We start from the raw sequence: 21,345 nt of genomic DNA on the forward strand, positions 1-21,345 counted from the left end.
GCCTGCTTAAGAGTCTTTCCCTCTCTCCCTCTGCCCCTCTCCCTGCCTCGGTGGCATGCTCTCTCTCTGACTCTGTCTCTCAAAAAAGAAGAAGAAGAAGAAGAAGAAGAAGAAGAAGAAGAAGACAAATGAAGCTAGGCCACAATGACTATTGTAAAAATCTGTCTAAACAAAACAAAACAAAAAAAAAAGCAAAAGAATTTACTGATATCTGCTGTGGACCGAGAAGGGGCCATTTACTGGTCATCTCCAGCTTTTTTCACAATAAAATATCAAGAAACATTCCCTAAAAGGACAGTAATGATTTGCAGTGTACTTTAAAATATTATCTTATTGTATAACTCTGTCTCATTTTTTTTTGTTACATATTACAACCTTTAGGAGTTTTTGTTTGTTTGTTTTTAAATTCCAATACCTTGGCCACATCCATACCAACTAAATAAAAATCTCCAGGATTGAATCCAGGCATCAATATATTTTTTAAATTCTTCATATGATTCCAGTGTACAGCATTGCCAAAAAGCAATTTCATATTTGGTAGGTCTGGGGTAGTTCTAACTAGCTCCCAGATGCTACTGTTGCTTCTCTAACCTTACCAGTCAGTAGACCAAAGCATGTTGTGGGCAGTATCTGCGTCTCCTGCAGTTTATGGGAAAGGCAGACTCTTAGGCCCCAACTAAGACCTACTGAGTCACAATTTTCACTTTCAGGAGTTTCCCAAGAGATTACTATGCATTTCAGATTCAAGAAGCACTGTTCTAGAGCAGTGGTTCTCAAAGTGTGGTCTGCTGAACTTGTTAGAAATACAAACATTCAGCCCTTCTTCCAGACCTATTGAATCAGAAATTCTGGGGGTAAGGCCCCCAAATCAGTAGTTTAACAAACCCTCTAGGTGATCCTGTTGCTCACTAAAGTATAAGAAGCAATGTTCCAGAAGAAATCACCGTTCTTACTCTTGACTGCACTTTGGAATTATCTGTGTTATTTAAGAATACTGACTGGATCCACAGAGATTCTGATTTTATTGACTTGGGCATAAGATTTTTTTTTAAGTTACCTTGGTGATTCTAATGTTCAAAATTTGGGAGCCATTGTTCTAGAGGATTTTGACGTGGTGGGAAGTAGACTGTCTCCCCTTGCATCATGATAGGACTTCCCCTGCTTACATCAGCAACAGAATCAAATGACAGAGAAGAGACCATGTGGAACATTTCATTCCTACCCCTCTGAAAGAAATTCCAAGTGCAGTGGGGTTGAATCCTATCCAGAGTCAACTTCAGTCAAACCCTCCTAAAGACAAAAAGACAGGGTGCCTGGGTGGCTCAGTTGGTTAAGCGTCCAACTTTGGCTCAGGTCATGATCTCGTGGTCCATGAGTTCGAGCCCCACATCGGGCTCTGTGATGACAGCTCAGAGCCTGGAGCCTGCTTCAGATTCTGTGTCTCCCTCTCTCTGTGTCCCTCCCCCACTGACAATCTGTCTCTCTCTCAAGAATGAATAAATGGTAAAAAAAAAAATTTTTTTTAAAGACAAGAAGCCTTGGGGCGCCTGGGTGGCGCAGTCGGTTAAGCGTCCGACTTCAGCCAGGTCACGATCTTGCGGTCCGTGAGTTCGAGCCCCGCGTCGGGCTCTGGGCTGATGGCTCGGAGCCTGGAGCCTGTTTCCGATTCTGTGTCTCCCTCTCTCTCTGCCCCTCCCCCGTTCATGCTCTGTCTCTCTCTGTCCCAAAAATAAATTAAAAATGTAAAAAAAAAAAAAAAAAAGACAAGAAGCCTGGATCTAGGGCCCAGACAGGTGCTGAAATTGCAGATGAGGCTTCAAGAAGGCTTATTATACAACTCTTCATGGCTCTGCTCAGTCCTACATTTTCCCTGAAATCACTCTTGATCACACTTTAGGCAACATAGATTTCTCCTCTTTCAGACTTTCCAGTAGGGTCCAGCAGTCTCTTCCAGTAGGGTAAGTTTGATGTTATATACTCTAAGTCTTTACATATAATTCCCATTTTGCAAATAAGAAACTAGTTTCAAAGTGCTAAACAAATTGCTCAAGGGTAGATAGCTGGTAAATGGAGAAATGCATGTTAATTTCCATAACTGTCTGTCTATCAAATTTTATGGAATGTTCACAACACCACACTGCTTCCTTAAGGATCATAACCTATCCCTGGTATATACCAAGGTAACAGTAAAATGGTATCTTCTGCCAATACCTAAGTAAGAGGAAGCAAAGAGAAGCTTTCTTTAGGATATTTTTAAAAATTCAATTAGAATACTATGGAGTGGGCTTAGTAATGCTGAACAGACATATTTTGACATGGGAATGTGCTCCACACTGTCTTGGTGTCAGGGAAAGCAGATGTACTAAGTGCAACCTCACTAGATCTTGGCGGAATGCCTGCTCAATACCACTCTATCTAGGCTACTGAATAATGCATGGAAATATATGCACACACACAAATACACACATCCTACACACCTCAAACTTCCAAGTCAGATACATGAAACTGGCCACCAAATGAAGAACATTTAAAATTATTGTATAATGGTTTACTATTATATATATATATATATATGTATATATATATGTGTATATATATATGTGTATACATACATATATATACACATATATATATATAATATTATATATACATATATATATAATATTATAGATATAGATTCTAGATCTATTCTAGATATCTATATCTATACATATGTATATCTATATATATGTGTGTATATATATATGTGTGTGTGTGTGTGTATATATATATATATATATATATATATATAGTTTGTTTTTTTTTTTAGAGAGAGAGCTTGAACGGGGGAGAGGGGCAGAGTGGGAGAGGAGAGAGAGGGAGAGAGAGAAAAAAATCTCAAGCAGACTCCATGCTCAGTGTGGAGCCCAATGCAAGGCTCAATTCCATGACCCTCTGGATCGTGAGCTGAGCTCAAATCAAGATTTGTAGGCTCAACAGACTGAGCCACCCAGGTGCCCCTCCAAAAAATATTTTAATTTACAATTTAAATACATCAAGCAAATTGAAGAAAAATCCCTCAAGTTCAATGTTTATACTCTTAAAATAAACCACCACAATATTTTATAAGTAAATCACACTTCTTTCTTAATACTTTCAAAAAGTTTTGTGAGAAAATGCAATGGTATGATTTAAGGAAGTATTTATTATGTGCTAGGAAATATTGACCAAGAAAAAGAAATTCAGTGTAAAGTGTGGGTAAAGGCATTAACTCTGGAACTAAACTCACTGAATTCAAATCCTGAATCTATCATTTAATATCTGTGTGTGTGACTAATTATTTAAACTTGCTATGCCTCAGTTTATTCATCTTCAACGTGGGCATGATTATAGTACCTGTTTTATAGAACTGTTTTAGATTTAAATGAATAAAATTTATAAAATTATTCAGTAAACATTAGCCATTATTATCTGACATGCCCCAAACTCATATTAAGAAGTAATACTTGGCACATAGGTTACCATTTTATTTTTCTAAGTCCCTCATGGAAAATATATAATTCTTTCATAGTTCATGGTAGTATGCCCTGGAAAATATCTATTCATATCAGAATAAAGCTATGATTTGTTCCTTAATAAACTGCTATAAACTGGATACCTAATGAAACCAGCCACATATAAGAAATCCCAATGCTATTAATTACTATCTCCATTAAGTGTGAGAATGTAGGGAAACCTATATATAATCTCTCAAGCAATAATTTGTATTGAGGAATGAACACAGGATACAGATATAATGGAACTGAATTTTCTTTAGTCTACCTTTACCAAATCAACTTCACATCTCAGAGCCACAAGCAGGTAATTTCAGAAAGATTTTAATAATCTCTAATTTATCACAACTCTAATGCCCTTTTCTACTTTAAGGAATCCACCCCCTTTTTTTCTTACTTTTAAAGCACCTGAGTATTATAGTTTCTGTTCCCTACAAAATCAGCTTCAATTTAGCTCCTGGTCCTGGATGAATAATAAAAGCAATGGCTCTCTCTCTCTCTCTCTCTAGTATGTAAATGTACCATTTACATACTTTCAGAAATGATGCCTCTGTAATTATCACCATGAATATATATTCACATATTGCTTTAAGGATATATTTAAAACTGTGCGGAAGTGACTTCTTTTACTATTATTGCTATAGAGTTCACTTTTCTGCACTAACCATACTCAATTTTCTTCCTATTTTCATAATGGAAAATGACTTTCTTATTCATTTTTGAAGTCTCTTAAATTCTCTGTCATTCTCAAAACAAAAGGCAAACGTGATCCAATTTGCATTAATCCTTCATGCTGAGTGTTGTTCAACAAAGTCATATTCATTTTTAATGGCATTGTTCTGAGAATTCAGTTTCATTCATTTATTCAACGAATATTGAGAACCTAATATGTCCCAGGCACTGTTCTAGGTGCTGGAGATACAACAGTGCAAAATGCAGGCACACCTCCCTGCCCCTATGGAGCTTTTATTCTAACTAATAAGCCTTTCAAATTTAAATGGTAGTCTGATTATACTATTATTACTATAAATTAACCTATCCATTTCCTTTGCTAAGGCATTACCCATTATTAAGGCCTTATTACATGCCAACACAGAGATAAATCATAGTCAAGGACCTCAAGAAACTTACAACCTAAAAGAAGTAAATAAGTCACATACATAATAAATATATACAGATGAAACTGCATAAATTTCTTTTTTTAAGGTTATTTATTTATTTTTAGAGAGAGACACACACACAGAGAGAGAGACAGCGAGCAAACAAGTCAAGGAGGGGCAGAGAGAAGGAGAGACAGAATCCCAAGCAGGCTCCACACCATCAGCAGAGCCCAATGTGGAGTTCAAACCCATGAACCGCAAGATCATGACCTGAGCTGAGACCAAGAGGTGGACACTTAACTGACTAAGCCACCCAGGCGCCCCAAACTGCATGAATTTCTTAAGAGATGTACAGGGTATAGAGAGGAAAAAGCAGGACTTCCAGTTAAAGAAATTGGAAAAAAAAAATTCAGAGACAAAAGGCAATTGATCTTGTTTTTAGAGGATGATGTAATTAGTGGAAAAAAAATAACATAAGCAAGTATGGATGAGGAAACTCTGTGGTATACACGGGGAACATTTTAGTGGAGGAGGGACATAATAAAACACATAAGTATATTAGACAGTGACAAGTGTTCTGGAGGAAGAAAATATCAAGTCACCAAGGCAGAATGAAGTGTTAAAGACAGGGATTGAAATTTATCGACTAACCAAAAAAGGCCTCCACATGAAAAGGCATCATTTTTGAGGAAGGGAATGAAGAAGATGAGGAAGAGGGTTATTTAGGTATTCAGAGGAAGAACATGTTAGGAAGACATGGAATGCTGGGAGGCCTTGAGAAAAAGCATAGTTGCCATGTTTGAGGAACAAGAAGACTAATTGACAAGAGGTAATGGGCAGGATTAAGTAAAACCGTACTGGTCATAAAATGAACTTGGCTTTTACCCTTAATGATGTGTGATGAAAGAGACTGAACAGAGAAGTGATCTAGCCAACCTATGTTTTAACTGGGTCACTTTGGTTGCTGTGTGGCTAATACACAAAAGAGGAAAGCTGTAAGTAACAAGATCAGTCAGGAGGCTACTACAAAAGTCCAAAGATAAGAGCAGCTTGGTCTAGGTAGTGGCAATAGGGGTTTTGCAAAGTGGTCAGATTCTGTATATATTTTGAAGGCAGAGTGAATTCACTACAGTTTTCAAACTCATCACAAAAATTATTGTACTATCCACTCTTACAACTTTGCCTTTTTATAATGTGTTTAAAAGGGGAAATTTCAAGTTTTCAAAGAGAAAAACAAAAGTCGTTGCCAATTTTATAGGCTTTCAAAGTTTCAGATCTTTCAGGGATATTGGAGATAATCTTTTCTAAACACCTAATTTTGGATAAGAGTAGATAACCAAGGAACAAAAGGCTTAAACAAGAACACTCAGCTAAGTGGGGACAGGACTTGCACTGGAAACAGGTTATCTGACTCACAGTCCAATTAGTGATACTTAAGTGGTTTATACTCTTCCTTTGAAGTTGTATTCAGTCATTTTGATTTCACAACATTGAGTAAGAGGTATCCCAAACTCAAAACTCTTCAGGGCTTAGGCAGGTAGGAGGAAAATGTGGGGGAAAGGAGGTGCATCCATTGTTTGAATACACTCTTTTTTTTCCCCCGTGAAGCATGCCAACTAAATGAAACCTATCTGCATAGCCCTCCGGTTTGGGATCTTGGAAACGGTCCACTGCTGTGCTCGGCAGAAGGGCAAATAAGGACATCACACTCTACGAGGGGAAACACAAATACAGATAAGGAATGGCCAGTCGAATGTGACTTGTGCAGCTGTGAAGGTATATACAAGCTTCAAACACAGTAGGGTGAAGTGAGTTAGTGAGGGGTGTTGTATAAAGGTGGCAATTGTCAGGAAAGTTAGAGAAGGCTTCACATAAAAGAGATAAAAGTTGAGAAGGGCACTAAAGGGTAAGAGTGGCTTACTAGATAAGCCATTGGATAAGACTGGTGAAGTCAGTCCAAATAAATGTAATTAGCATGTGTAAAATGGCCAAGACACAGGCTTACCTATATATCATTTTTGTAATTCCCCCAAACCTATGCTTGATCACACATCTGTTTAGAATTGAGCTCTGATTCTCTCCAGATAATAAATCAAATGTAACATTCCATTCTCTCTCTCTCTGTATGTATGTACATATATGTACATATATATACACATACACACAGGCAGTATTCTCAATAAATATATACAGCAAACATATATAGATTGATAGATGTGCATATATATATGTACACCACATCTTTATCCATTCATCTATCACATGTTAAATACACTGGAATTAAAATAATTTTTTAATGTGGCTACTAGAAAATTAAAAAAATATATATAACCGATTCTGTACATGTTTGAGACACTACAAAGTCTGAATCTCATCATGGTTTGCAGTATGCCTACAGACCTATGCTTTCCCTATTATATTAGGAATTAGGTACCAGTAGAAGTAGGTATGGCAGTCCCAAGACAGAGACTGCCTTAATCAGAAAATGTGAACACTCCAAACCCTGGGGGCAGAGGAGAGTTACCAGTCATACCTACTGCAGTGTATCAGAATCATCTAGAGGGCTTGTAAATGCAGACTGCTGAGCCACAGCACAGGGTTCTAATTCAGTATGTCTAGCTTAAGGCTCAAGAATGTTCCCAGATGATGCTGATGCTGGGGACTACACATTTTATGAACCACTGACTTAGAGCACTCTTCAATACTCCCAGCTAGCACCTTTACACTCTTTCATGTGTAACAATAGCTGCCACCATTAAGGATTCTACTTCAGTTGAAATGGCTGTGATCTATGAGATCCTTGCAAACAAACACTCTTTCATCCATGCTGACAAAGATTAATAATAATAATAATTATTATTATAGTAACAACAATCAATAATATTAATTGAGAATTACTGTGTTTTAGGCACAGTAACTTTAAGCACTTTTCATGAATTGCTCCATTTCGTCTGCACAACAGCCCTATGATGCAAATTCTACTATCATTCCCACTTAACAAATGAGAGAATTGGATGTGAAGAAGTTAAATAACTACACCAAAGGTACAGAATCTCAAGTCAGATAGCCTGGATTCAAATTCTGGCTCTATCATTTATGCATGTGACTCTCCACATCTTTACACACACCTTGAGAATATCACATAGGGATCTGTAAAGTGAAGATTTCCTGCTGGCAGCATACTTTTCAGAAGAAATGGTATTTAAAGAAATGGAAGCTGCCAGTCAGTTCTTCTGAGCATACATTCCCTTCTATGCGAGAATTAATGGAAAGGCTACTAAAATCTGAGAGACTGTCTGTTCCTCTCATTTTGTGCAATCAGAGATTGTATAAATCTGAGAAATTTTATGTGATTTGCTCAAGGTCAACATACTGGTCACCTCACAGAGCCAAGAATATATTAAAGACAACATTAGCCCTCCCTTCTTTCTAGGAATACACTTGGTTAAGTAACTCCTGTAAGATTCCTTTTTTTAAATTTTTTTGAGAGAGAGAGAGATAAAGAGACAGAGTACTAGCAGGAGAGGGGCAGAGAGAGAGGGAGACACAGAATCTGAAGCAGGCTCCAGGCTTTGAGCTGTCAGCACAGAGCCCAACGCAGGGCTTGAACTCACGAACCATGAAATCATGACCTAAGCCAAAGTCTGACGCCTAACAGACTGAGCCACCCAGGCACTCTGCTCCCAGAAGACTCTTAACCACTATGTATACTGCTTATAAATATGCCCACAAACAGTTACAGAGCAACTAGCAAGAAGGATAATTTCAAATGGCTCATGTTTTCCTTTACTGACTAGAGGAACATATGAGGACAGAAGTCTTAGGATTAAAAAGAAATACAAGACTAATAAGGAAAGAGGTCAAGGTTACAAAAAGTTTAGAAAGCTATCCCCCTATGATTTTCTGTGAGTGGGCAAACTATTCAAGGAAATTGTTTCTTGTTCATGCTCTCCATAAATATCATCTGGAGGCATAGTCTTTAAAATTAAAACATAGTCAACAAAACCAAATTTGTAACAAATGTTCATTACTCTCCTTCTAGCTATTAAAATCAAAAGGCATTTTTTCTTTATTAAAAAAATCAAGTGAAGTAACTGCATTCATAAGCTAAAGATAATTATTAATTTTGATAATGGAAAAATATGCCACTGCAAGAGTAACAACATTACATGTACCACAATGTTGCTTCAGATTATGTAAATAATCTTGCTTAAAGAAAATCAGCAGGAGAAAACATACGTTGGTTTTCTTTTCATCCAACTTGTAGGTGTGATTTCACACATACAAACTGATGACATATTCTTAAAGTATAGATGATAGTAGAAGAAAATAATATCCCTATAGTTGGATATAGCGTAACCCTTACTCTCCCATGAGAATGATAATGTGTATGCTTGAGTAAGTGAAGGAGATGAACTGCCTGTCCAGGAAGGCCCCTGTCTGGGGAGAAAAACATCTTTATAATTCTTCACAGCATCCCTTATGTCCTTGATAGTTTTTCCCAACTAACCATGTGGATCATGTTTCTGTTGATAGTTTAGCAATATAGAGCTTCTGTTGGCTTTGGCTGTGTCTACAGACTTGTGGCTGGTGGTATCAAAACATCATATGTTTGGTATTGTATAGAAAACATAACTGGATGACTACATTTTTAAGTTTCCAATTGGATTTCTGAAACTCAGATACAGACCATTCACAGAGCTAGAACAAACAATTCTAAAATTTGTATGGAACCGGAAAAGACCCTGAAATGTTTCTTTATGCTGAACTCATGAAGAATTTAATTTATTCATAAAATCTGAATACACTGTTTGTATTTATAAACAGTAGTTAGGAACATGAAACATTAGATGTCTAGAATCAAAATATCTCAAGAAATGGACTCTGTGTTCATTAAATACTAAGCACAAAAGTCAAACAATTTATTAAATCAAAACATGGCAGATCACTAAGAAAACAATCTTGGAATGAATAAAACCTTTTTATTTTATTTATCTTTTTAACTTGCCATTAGCTTGTCTGATACTTTATTTATTTTTTTAATATGAAATTTATTGTCAAATTGTTTTCCATACAACACCCAGTGCTCATCCCAACATGTGCCCTCCTCAATGCCCATCACCCATTTTCCCCTCCCTCCCACCCCCCATCAACCCTCAGTTTATTCTTAGTTTTTAAGAGTCTCTTATGGTTTGGCTCCCTCCCTCTCTAACAATAAAGCCTTTTTAAATAAGAAAGAAAAGCTGAGGGCATAAAAGCATATTTATAAAATAAAGCACAGCCAAAAAAATTCAGAGACAAGCAACAAAATAAGTAAAAAATTTACAACTCATGTAACAAAGAGCTGATATTTTAAAATATAGATTTTCTACAAATGAAAAGACATTTCATAGAAACAGATATAAGCAGACATTTTACCAGAAAAGAAGTGAAGATGGTTCTTAAAATATATGAACAAGTGCTCAACCTAACTCATAATAAGACAAATGAAGTTTTTTTTTAGGTAACAAAGAACTACAAGTTTGATAACACATTATGTCGATTACAACATAAGGAAACAAACACTCTCAATGTAAATTTGTATGATGGAGAGCAAATAGATATCTTTCAAAACAAAAAAAAAGCATTTATACATCCTTGACCCGGGAATTATGTTTCTATCCCATCCCATAAGTACACTTGTACATATGCAAAATTACTTATGCAAAAGTACAATATCCATCCCATAAGTACATTTGTACATATGCAAAATTACTTATGTACCAAGATATTCTTTATAGTGTTGTTTGCATTAACAAAATATAAGAAAGAACTGAAATGGCCTTTGATAGAGAGTTAGGTTAAATAAATTGTTCCTCCTAAATATGTACTAATATGGAAAAATCTTGTAGATATAACAGCTTTAAACTTAAAAAGGTGCTTAACAAGTGTTAGGTAGATAGATGATGAAGAGAAAATATAAATACAAACACATAGCGTTGTATATGTTGATAAATGAATAGACTGTACCTAGAAGAATACCAAGAAATGTGACCACGTGGCAGATAAGAGAAGAACGGAAAATTGCTTTTGACTATGGCAATGTATCCCAGACAAAGAAACACACCCATGGTTAACGACTCACAGCAAAGAATAAAAATGCACATGTTGCTAGACCTGGGATGTCTTAGTAAGAGGGTGTAAGAAAGGACCTAGAGCATTTGGTCTTGTGTTAGGCAATTTTAGGGAGGGCTCAAAGAAATGTAGATTTACTCTCAACTGGACTACTCTAAGAAAGTGGGTGTCATTCTATGATTAGGTATGTTAATAAATATTACCAAAAGACATGAACAGAGCAAAGCTAAAGCTGTGTTTAGTGAATTAGCAAGCAGCCACTCATATAAACCAGGATAGAGAAATAGTTGATCATTTTGTAGTTTGGACAACATTATTCTTTTTGTCTGTGTTCAGACATGATTACAGAGTGATCGGTCTTATTTTTGTCTTAATCCACCATGATCACAGTGGACTTGTCTGATTTGTTATTCTTTGAAATTGTGTATATTCAACAGAAGCACACCGTGGCCTGATAGAGGGCCAAGAAAGTTCCTGGCTGTCAGGGACTGTTTTGCTCAACTGTATACACTTTTGTGTCCTTAAGATTTTGTATTATATACTTATCTTACCTATTCAAAATATGTTTTAAAAGAATATCAGGACTGGGGCTTCTGGGGGAGATGGTGGAGTAGAAGGACCTAGGCTCACCTGACCCCATGGAAACAACTAGGTAACACATCAGTGTAAATAACCCAAAGGCTGGCAGAATGAACTCCACAACTAACTAGCTGAATAAATAAAGATGTGGTATATACATACAATAGGATATTATTCACAGATAAAAAAGAATGAAATCTTGCCATTTGTAACAACATGGATGGAACTAGAAAGTAGAATGTTACAAAATCAGTCAGAGAAAGACAAATACCATATGATTTCACTCATATATGGAATTTAAGAAATAAAACAAATGAACAACGATGGAAAAGAGAGAGAGAGAAACCAAGAAAGCGACTCTTAACTCTAGAAAACAAACTGATGATTGGGTGGGGGTGGATAGAGGATGGGTGAAATAGGTGATGGGGATTACAAGCACGCTTGTGATGAGCACCAAGTAATATATGGAAGTGTTGAATCACTATATTGTACACCTGAAACTAATATAACATTGTATGTTAACTATACTGGAATTAAAATTTTAAAGCTTAATAAAATTGAAAAAAAAAAAAGAATGTCAGGACTGAAGGAGACCTTAGAAGTCACTGAGCCCTAAAACTATCCAATCACCACCACCTTCTCCCACCTTCCCATACCAATGGGGTTTTCTTGTAAAACCCCCCACAAGTGCCAGTACAGCATCTGCTTGCATATCTCCAGTTTGACCATTCTACTAATTTATCAGGCAGCTCACTCCATACTCAAATGGCTGCTCATATATTTTGTGCAGAGGGAAAGAGAAGAATGCATTTGGTTATAATATCTTAATTGTTTTCACCCCAGCATGTTTGACCTCTTCAGATGCATCTTCTCCTACAGCAACTAGTAGAGCAGAATAATTACCTTTCTAATTTTATGTAAAATATTCCTATTAATACTCTCCAAACTGCAATTGTCTTTTTGTGTGCCAGTGTTCCAACACAGTTTTGTATCTTTTGTTATCATTACATTTGCAGAGATTCTTATCTGTTGCCGCTGACAAACCCATTTGTTTTTGTACTCAATTACATGTAATTAGTCTTTTCTTCACGAACAAAAGAACAGGTGTCTTTATCAATTCAATGCAAGATACCATGGTAAGGTTGGTTGGACCTAATGATGTCTAGTGAACCAAACAGCACAATTCTGACAGATGCTCATAGTAACATGATTTTTTTTCAAACAATCAAATGCTTTTACTCCTGCCCACACCAAGTAGAGAAAGAAAAGTCATTTTCACATCTTAGAAGCTTATAATTTTCTATTTTTTAAAAAATGAGTAGAATTTTAATCTTTCTGATATTTCTAACCTTCATCCCTACTAAGAAAAAGTATAAATAAAAATTATTTGCTTTTATTGGAAATTGTTCAATAAAAATATGTATGTATGGGGAGAGGAATCAAAATAAAGTACATTAATTGAAAAACTGGTGAAATCTGAATAACATCTATAGCTCAGTTAATAGTATTGTACCAGTTTTAATTTCTTGATTGTGATAATTTCACTGTTGTCACATAAAACGATACCCTTAGGAGAAACTAGGTGAGAAGTACATAGGAATATCCTGCATTACTTTGTAATTTTTCTGAAGTCTAAAATTATTTCAGAAGAAAAGTTTAAAAAAAATATTTGGGTGAGTGAAGTATTTAGCCAATGACTCAGAGAAATTTTGCACATATGCACAAGAAGACATCCATTCATTCATTCCATTTTTTTTCGTTGAGTACTTACTATGCATCAGAGATCATTCTAAAGATAACTCAAAGAGCAAAACAAAATCTCTTCCCTCTTGAAACCTACATTCTCCTGGGAGAAAGATCAAAAACAAACAAACAAACAGCAACTGTGTATGTGTATAGTTTTATATCATGTGGTTATAAAAGCAATGAATACAAAAAAGGGGGGATATCAGAATAGAGAGAGCCAAGGTGAGATGTGTCATTTTATAAAGGATAGTTAGGGAGGGTGTTTTCAATATCTATAAGAAATAGAAATGATAATTATCCACCAAAAAGAGAATGGATAAATATATTTGGGTATATTCATGCAAAGAGATACTTTACAAAAATGAACATGAATAATAGAAAGCAAATATATCACCATCTATGCAGCTCACAACCATAATATAAGGGAGAAAAAGTACATAGAAATTATACAGCAATGCTCTCACTCATACAAAGTTCAAAACATGCAAAACAATATTATGAATGATTTAAGTATACACATATGAAATAAATGTATTTTTAAAACTGCATGGAAATAAAAAATGCTAAATTCAGGATAGTAGTTACGTCTGATACTGAAGGAAAGCAGAACTCCATTGGGAGAACATACAGTGAGTTCAAATGCATTTATACTGTTACCTGAATTTAAGTCAGAGGTTGGGCATCCAGGTAGATTCATCCTAGTCTTGTTATTTTGTATACCTGAACTACTTTTAATACCAATATATCAAAAGGTGAGTGTAGTTGTTTATCTTAAGAAAAAAATATTTTAAATTTATTAATTCAGTTTCTAATAGTATTTGACAAAATGTATCACCCTCAACATGTGTTATGCACGATGCCACTATGCATATATACACACATAGGCATATATATTTGTACATATATATGTATGCATACAAATGTATGTTTATAAATATATAGGTATGGATTTACACTAGACCCTGACCCAGCATCTGCAGAGAGAGCACTGTTTAATTCTTTGTCTATGAAATGGAGAAGGAAGGATTTTTGTCAGTTGAACTCACATTTTTTGCCCTTGCCCTTCAGCCACAACCTCATGATAAAAGTCATACATCTTCAGGATGCCTGTCTGGGTTACAGCTGCATCCTGTGGAATGAAGTGTGGCTATTTGGCTTACTTGGGGATTAAATCTATTCTCCTCAATTTATAATTTTTCAATTTTTTTAAAAAGTTGAATGGACAATGCTGACAGAAGATATTATTATCTCGAGCTGCTTCATTTTATAGAAAAATAAACTGAGATCCAGGGATACCTCAGAGATAGCAGAGGTGATACAGTGAAGCAATCTCCCTGATTCATTTCACCCATACTAACAGCTTACTAAATCTACATGAAGTACAGATACAATAGATGAAAATCTTACATGGAGAGAAAGGCATCCCCATTCCTCGGTACTCAGTTGAAAATGTGAATCATTTAAAGAGTGCATTCCTACAGCCACAAACCAACAATGCAAACCACAATAGGCTAATCAACCACTTTGCAGAAAACTGGGGATGCAATTTTTTATAATAAGATCTTTTCTGTATTGTAATTCATATTTTGCAACGTGTAATATTAAATGAACAAAGAATGATTTAGAAAGGGTGGACAAGAACATTTTCACACTTTAGGAGTTGCAGATCTTCCCCCAAATCTTTAATTTTAATTTAAAAGTTATTTCTCCATAGAATATAAGGCTTCTTAGATTATCTTAGGCAATTTGGTAGATTGCCACCCTGACCACAAAATTATATCCATCAGAAGACAACTCAATGGGACATATATTTGATGAGTATTTACTATGTGCTTGGCACTAACGATCTAGCAGTGAATCCAAACAAACTTTAGGAAACTATATGGCACCCTGCATAATTTTAAGATAACATGAATTTCCCCCTGGGTATCTGTGTATGATTCTGCAGAAACTAAAAGATATGATGAGAGTGATCACTCTTGGCTCTGAGGCTTATATTCCATTTTTTTTCCTGAAATGCAAATATACTACTATGTCATACCTTGATGATTTTGTTTAGTTATTAAACTTGTCAACTCTATACTTAAATTAGTTAAAAACTAATTCCAGGGATATTATTAAAAAACTTTGAATACGTGGCACTTTATTTTAAAAACTTATAAACAAACTTTCAGGTCTACTAGTCTTTATTATCCTGTTATTACCAATACATCATCATACTATTTTAATATATTTTTCTTTTACAATTAATAATTTGAGGTGCCTGGATGGCTTAGTTGGTTAAGCATCCAGCTCTTGATTTTGGCTCAGGTCATGATCTCATGGTTTGTGAGATGGAGCCTTGGGTCAGGCTCTGCACTGACAGCACAGAGCCTGCTTGGAATTCTCTCTCTCCTCTCTCTGCCCCTCCTTTCTCATGTTCTCTCTCTCTCAAGATAAATAAATAAATGCTTGAAAAAATTAAAATCAATAATTTTGTCATTAAAATGAAATCACATGTAATATACAGATGTATATACTCAATGTTTACCTTAAGAAGTAATTTTGGCCTGCCAGAAATGATGTTTGGAGAATTATTATAACATGCTCGCTATTTGGTTCTAGGATTAAAACACCATCTTGTGCTGGAAATTCTGCCTTGTTCCTATAAATATTTATCACCATATTGACTATAAACACTGGAATGGGACAATCGTCTTATCCACTGACTATCTGGAACTCTTTCAAGTCTCTACCTTCTCATTTAGTGTGTGACCTCTCTCAACTGTGTCTTTACTCTAGGGAGTCACAGCAAAAAGGATAGAAGACAGACACCAGCTTACTAGCAGTTAAACAGTTCAAAAGGCAGCCTGGCCACACCCTAAGACTTAGATACACCAGACCACACATTTGATCATCGTTAACTGGACTGGGAGAAGTTAATGCTCCTTACTGTAGTCGCTGTTTTCGTCCTTGGTCCCGTCAATGGTACCATCTGGGTGCATCTGCAGGAAATATCCCTGCTGGCTGAATAACCTTGTCACAATTCCTTTCAGCTGGGGTTCTGCAAAACAAAATAGAATGGTTATTCAAGTCCTTATTTTGTTTATAAAAATACACACTTGCAAATTGTCCAAAAATTCTCTAAAGTCACCAATGCCAATGGCTTAAATATTGAAATAAGTATATGGAAAAGGGGCATCTCAGTAACATGTCTTTACTCTTCTTTTTCCTTCTAGAGGCAGAGCCATAATACTATGCATCAGGAAACCAAATATAAATAGACAAAAACTAATTATGACTCGAAAAATAAAGAGGCGTGCTAAAAAGTGAATTATTTTTCTTCCTTGTGCATCTAATGTCTGACTGCAAGATGCCACCAACTGTATGGTCTCATTCTAGAATCAGTATTTACAACAAACCGCCACTATAATTCCTAAGCTTCCAGTAGTCGAAATCAGGCCCTGGGAGATTTCTATTTCTGCTGAATATAAACTATCCATTAGAAACTCCTGGGTTTTGAAATTCTGATCAACTTCAGCCAGAAAGAAAGAATGGCTTGGATAAGAACCACAGGAAAAAGCAAAACCCCCACGGCCATGAGATGTCACTGAAAAGTATGTGAAAATAAACTTCACCTTCAATAAATACTTCACCAGACAGAAGCCTCAGCACTACAAAAGTCATTTTTCCAGTACCAAAAGAAGTAATAAATTCATGTATATTTCTCTAAATATTTCACTAGAAGTGAAAGAAGCTGTCCTCACTAGAAGTGACCATTAGAAGTGTTCCTCAGCTTTTATAAACTCCCTACACATTAATACCATCAAACTGAACTTTGTATACCACATTTGGGTTTTTGCATATCAGCTACCATAAATATTTAAAGCTTTCTCATTATGGTGCTGGCTGCCAGCGACAATTCATTTTCTATAGCATCACTACCATCTTTGTCTCCACTTCAGCACTGGGCAAATATTAGACTATTCTAACGCATTCCTGAAGTAGCAACATACTATCCTCAAATTCAGCATCATACTGAATTTCAACTGACAGTCAATTTCATTCCTTCACCCATTTATTCAACCAATTACTCCAAATCTCTTTTTTGTCAGACAATATGCTAGGTACTGTGTGTTACACCAAACACACTGATTGATGTGACTACATAAGAATTCTAGTTAAGGATTCAGTGTGTTTAACTTTTTTGGAATAGACCTGCTCTCTATAGCATATGTCTGCGGTTAAACTTTTTCATATATGACTTGATCACACGTATTCAGGAATATAAGGCACTACCTATATAAACATGTCCTCTTGAAAGCAATCCTAATAAGCAGAGAAGGTACTAAGAAAATTTGGAATAATGAAGCAGGGTTATGAAAAAAAAGAACTGAACTGGAAATGAGGAATTCTGGCTGATAACTCTATGTTATATATGTGTGTTAAATAAATTTATTTAATTTGTAGGACTATCTAGAAGTCAAACTAAGTGACCTTTAGATCCTTTCTATAAATATCTATTGACCTGGGGTACATTAGAATCCTCTTCCCTGAGTGATAGCAGAAATCAAGGAATGTTCGGTGTGTTGCCTCCACGGGTCCACCCAATCTGACATATTAGGAACATGCTGGAGGAACACATAGCTGGCTAACCTCACTGTAAAACAATATCCTGTGCCACCATCAAATCCTACCAACGTTTCTAGGCTCAGCTCAAGATCACCTCCTCCAAGAAAGTTTGGCTATCATAACTGAGGGAAATATATAATTGGGGGAAATAAAAAGAACATGTGTGCCTCTGTCATGAGGCTAACTGACTGACAGGCAGGTGCTAATATGGCATACTTAATTCTATATATGCAAGCAGAAGACCCAGCTTTGAGCCACAATTGCCACGTGCTCCTGAGGAAGTCATTTTACATTTCAGGCTCAGTTTTCATATAAAGGGAAAAATAATTCCTATGCTAATTATAAGTGCTGGGAAATTCAATGAATAAATATAGGTGATAGTATGAATTCAAACCCATAAGAATATAAAGCCTAATTAAGGTCTATTTTCAGTGATGAAAATCAAGAAAACAGCATAAGTGAGGTAAAGGAACATACTAAGAACCAACTTTATGTCTTCTGATTTCTGTTTTCGTAAAATATTAATTAAGCTTCTAAGTCATTAAACAATGGGCTACAAGTAGAGGATAGAACAGGATAGAAGGAAAGGGACAGGCTGTCTTATAATTGATATTTTATTTCTAATAAGCTTGATAAGTTCACTTTAAGAAGTCATGTTTGGGTTGGTAATGAGATACATGGCAGCTGAGTCACTAATGCCAGCAGATGATTGTTTTTTTCATGCTCCTCTTTCTGTAGCTGTAATTAAACACTTCTTTTGCTATGGTGAAGCCATCCCTTTGTTGGGGCCCTGGGAATTCAGGTTGGTAATTCCTGTTCAAGATAATGAGCATCAGGCATTTATACTGCCCCCAACTGCCTAGAAGCAGTGCTAGAACCAGCTCAGAGTCCGAGTTTTAATTATGTGATGATCTATGAAAGCACATGTCTTGCACTGTAGATGTTTCAAAGGAGACTTGACCATCTATTGAAAATATGCCTTGAACCTAGAATGTCATAGGAAGCCAGGCCTGTACCCTGATTACCGTCTATCAAACCCTATCAATCTTTCTAGGCTCAGCTCAAGATCTCCTCCACGAAGGCTTGACTATCATAAGTGTGGGTCGTTTTTATAACTGAGGGGGGAAAAGAGCTGTTTTATTGTATTTTAAAGAAAGGGATTTAAAAGATGAGACCACTTTTTTGGTATACCTAAAATCCTGGAGGCACTCAATAAATATGCTTTTTATTTGTCAGATTATCCTTAGGGATCTAAGAGATTAATATATTCTATGCTGTCCTCAGGGAGCACCCAGTCTAGTGCATGAAACATATTTATATATAATACTAGTGTGATGTAGGTGTTAAATAAGGGATAGAAGCAGAGTGGCATGATGGCACCAAGGAGTAAGGGACTAATTCTGTCTCAAGGTTGGGTGAAAGAACCTCATCCATCACTTGAAGAGTAAGTGGCATTTTCAGAGTCAAAAAAAGAAAAAGAAAAAAAAAACAGAGAAAGAGCAAATAAACAATGGATATTTTCCAATTTAAATGATTCTAAGATAATGTTCTTCTATTATTTTTCTTTTTTTTTTTTAATGAAATGGTGGCTATATTACTAGATGGTGAGGTGGCAGGGATTTGGTTTGTTATCTTTTGTACTCTAAAATGGTGTGGCAAATGCTGCTAGCTTTTCTCCCAAATCCATTTCCTCTTTTTCCTGGGCACCCAGCTAGACCATATGTCCTAGCCTCCCTTGCAGTTAGGTTTGGCAGATGAATGAGTGTCATATGGAATGTAAGTGGAAGTGATGTGTGCCATTTTCAGGCCGAGGCTTTTAAAAGCAAACATTCTCTTAATGCTGGCTGGATTTAGATGACAAAGCCCTAGGGGATGTCAACAAAATAGAAGAATGCTGGGCTTCTGAATAACTGATGGAAAAAAGGCAATAGCCATCAGAAATGCCCACTTTGGACACTTAGGTGTACAAGAAATAAACTTCCATTGGTTATACGTAGTAACTTCCTTCCAAAAAGTACAATAAGAAAAGGGGGACGGGACAGAGGAACTTCACAGTAGAGAAACCTGACAAACAAAACACTACCTCAGCAAGGTGATCAAGGTTACCATCAAAAGTCATAAATCATACTGATAACATGTACTCTTAATATGATGTGATGAGAATGGCACTTTACCTCTGTGGTCTTCTTCCCTTAAACTAATAACCCCAGTCTAATCATAAGAAAAACACCAGGCAAATACCAACTGAAGGACATTCTACAAAATAGCTGACTAGGAATCCTTAAGTTGTCAAGGTCATCAAAAATAAGAAAAGTCTAAGAAAATGTCATAGCCAAGAGGAGTCTAAGATAGGACAATTAGATGTAATGTTGTATTGTAGATGGGATCCTGGAACCGAAAAAGAACAATAGGTAAAAACTAAGGAAATCTTAATGAATTACAGACTTTAATCATGAGGTGTCAGCACTGATTTTTTTAAGTTTACTTATTTATTTTGAGAAAGAGAGAGCACGTGTGTGTGTGAGTGTGCAAGCAGGGGAGGGGGAGAGAGAGAGAGGGAGAGAGAGTGAGAGTCCCAAGTAGGCTTCATCAACCCTGTCAGCATAGAGCCCAATGCGGGGCTATGATCTGGGCCTAGATCAAGAATCAGATGCTTAACCAACTGAGCCACCCACGCACCCCAACACTGATTTGTTGATTTTCATAAGTATACCAAACTAATATAAGATGTTAATATGGGAAACTGAGGATAGTTTAAATGGGAACTCTTTGTACTAACTTAACTTTTCTGTAAATTTAAAACCATTCCACAATAAAAAGTTGAGTGATAATTACAGCTACAAAGCAGGTTAGAAATTTAATTCTTAGAGAGGTTGGGTGAGACAGTCGGTAAAGGATAGGAATTCATGCTCAACAATGCTTCCCTTCAGGATGACATGGCACCTTCAACAGAGGTTTGAATTCAAAGCCACTCAGAAGAGCTGTGACATGGAAGAGCTATCTTGACATTCTTGTTGCTTTAGCACATAGTGCTGTGGAACAGTTACCTAAGTATATACTGGAAACCCAGAGCAGGTGGACTATGGGGGCCAATCACACATCTCAGGATGACCACTGGACAGCAGAAAACAAAATGAATTTTAGAATTGGAAGGGACCTTGGAATCTCACACTTCCCTTCATCAAAATCCCTTCCTTCATCAATGTCAAAGACTAAAAAATAAATAAATAAATAAATAAACAAACAAACAAACAAATAAATAAAATTGAAAAATAAAATAAACACAAAAGCAAACTTGAGGCTCAGAAGGAAAGTGTCTTGTCTGAGGTCATCCACCTAACACAGAGTTGAGTTAGGACAAGAACTACTCTCCTATACATTGAATGGACATCAATCTTTCCTTTGAAAAAGCAGCTAAGATACAATCCATATCTTGTGCAAGTGAGGGGTTAAGGGACAAAAGGTAAAGAAGAGAGGAGAAGGAGGAGGAAGAGTACTGAGTTGTATGTCAGTTATTGGAGTACAGGGGTAAAAAAGAGAAGAGGCTACAGGAAAGTCTGCAAGAAGTATACATACACATATACACACACAACAAATACCTTTGATACCAAAATTAGATTGTATTTATCTAGGGCCAACCTATTTAACATTTGCACTCAAAA

At 36.1% G+C, this 21,345-nt stretch overlaps 1 protein-coding gene across 4 annotated transcripts in view; it reads right to left on the minus strand.

Annotated features, from left to right (window-relative positions):
- FGF12 (fibroblast growth factor 12) overlaps nt 1-21,345 on the minus strand; it is a 561,888-nt gene that overhangs the window by 202,691 nt on the left and 337,852 nt on the right. For all 4 annotated transcript variants that reach the window (XM_058730851.1, XM_058730850.1, XM_058730852.1 and 1 more), the window contains one exon: nt 16,005-16,115. In XM_058730851.1, coding sequence (XP_058586834.1) covers nt 16,005-16,115 — 111 coding nt within the window. The remainder of the gene's footprint in view (nt 1-16,004; nt 16,116-21,345) is intronic.

The sequence above is a fragment of the Neofelis nebulosa genome, chromosome 5 (genome assembly GCF_028018385.1).
Source record: "Neofelis nebulosa isolate mNeoNeb1 chromosome 5, mNeoNeb1.pri, whole genome shotgun sequence".
Classification (NCBI taxonomy): domain Eukaryota; kingdom Metazoa; phylum Chordata; class Mammalia; order Carnivora; family Felidae; genus Neofelis; species Neofelis nebulosa.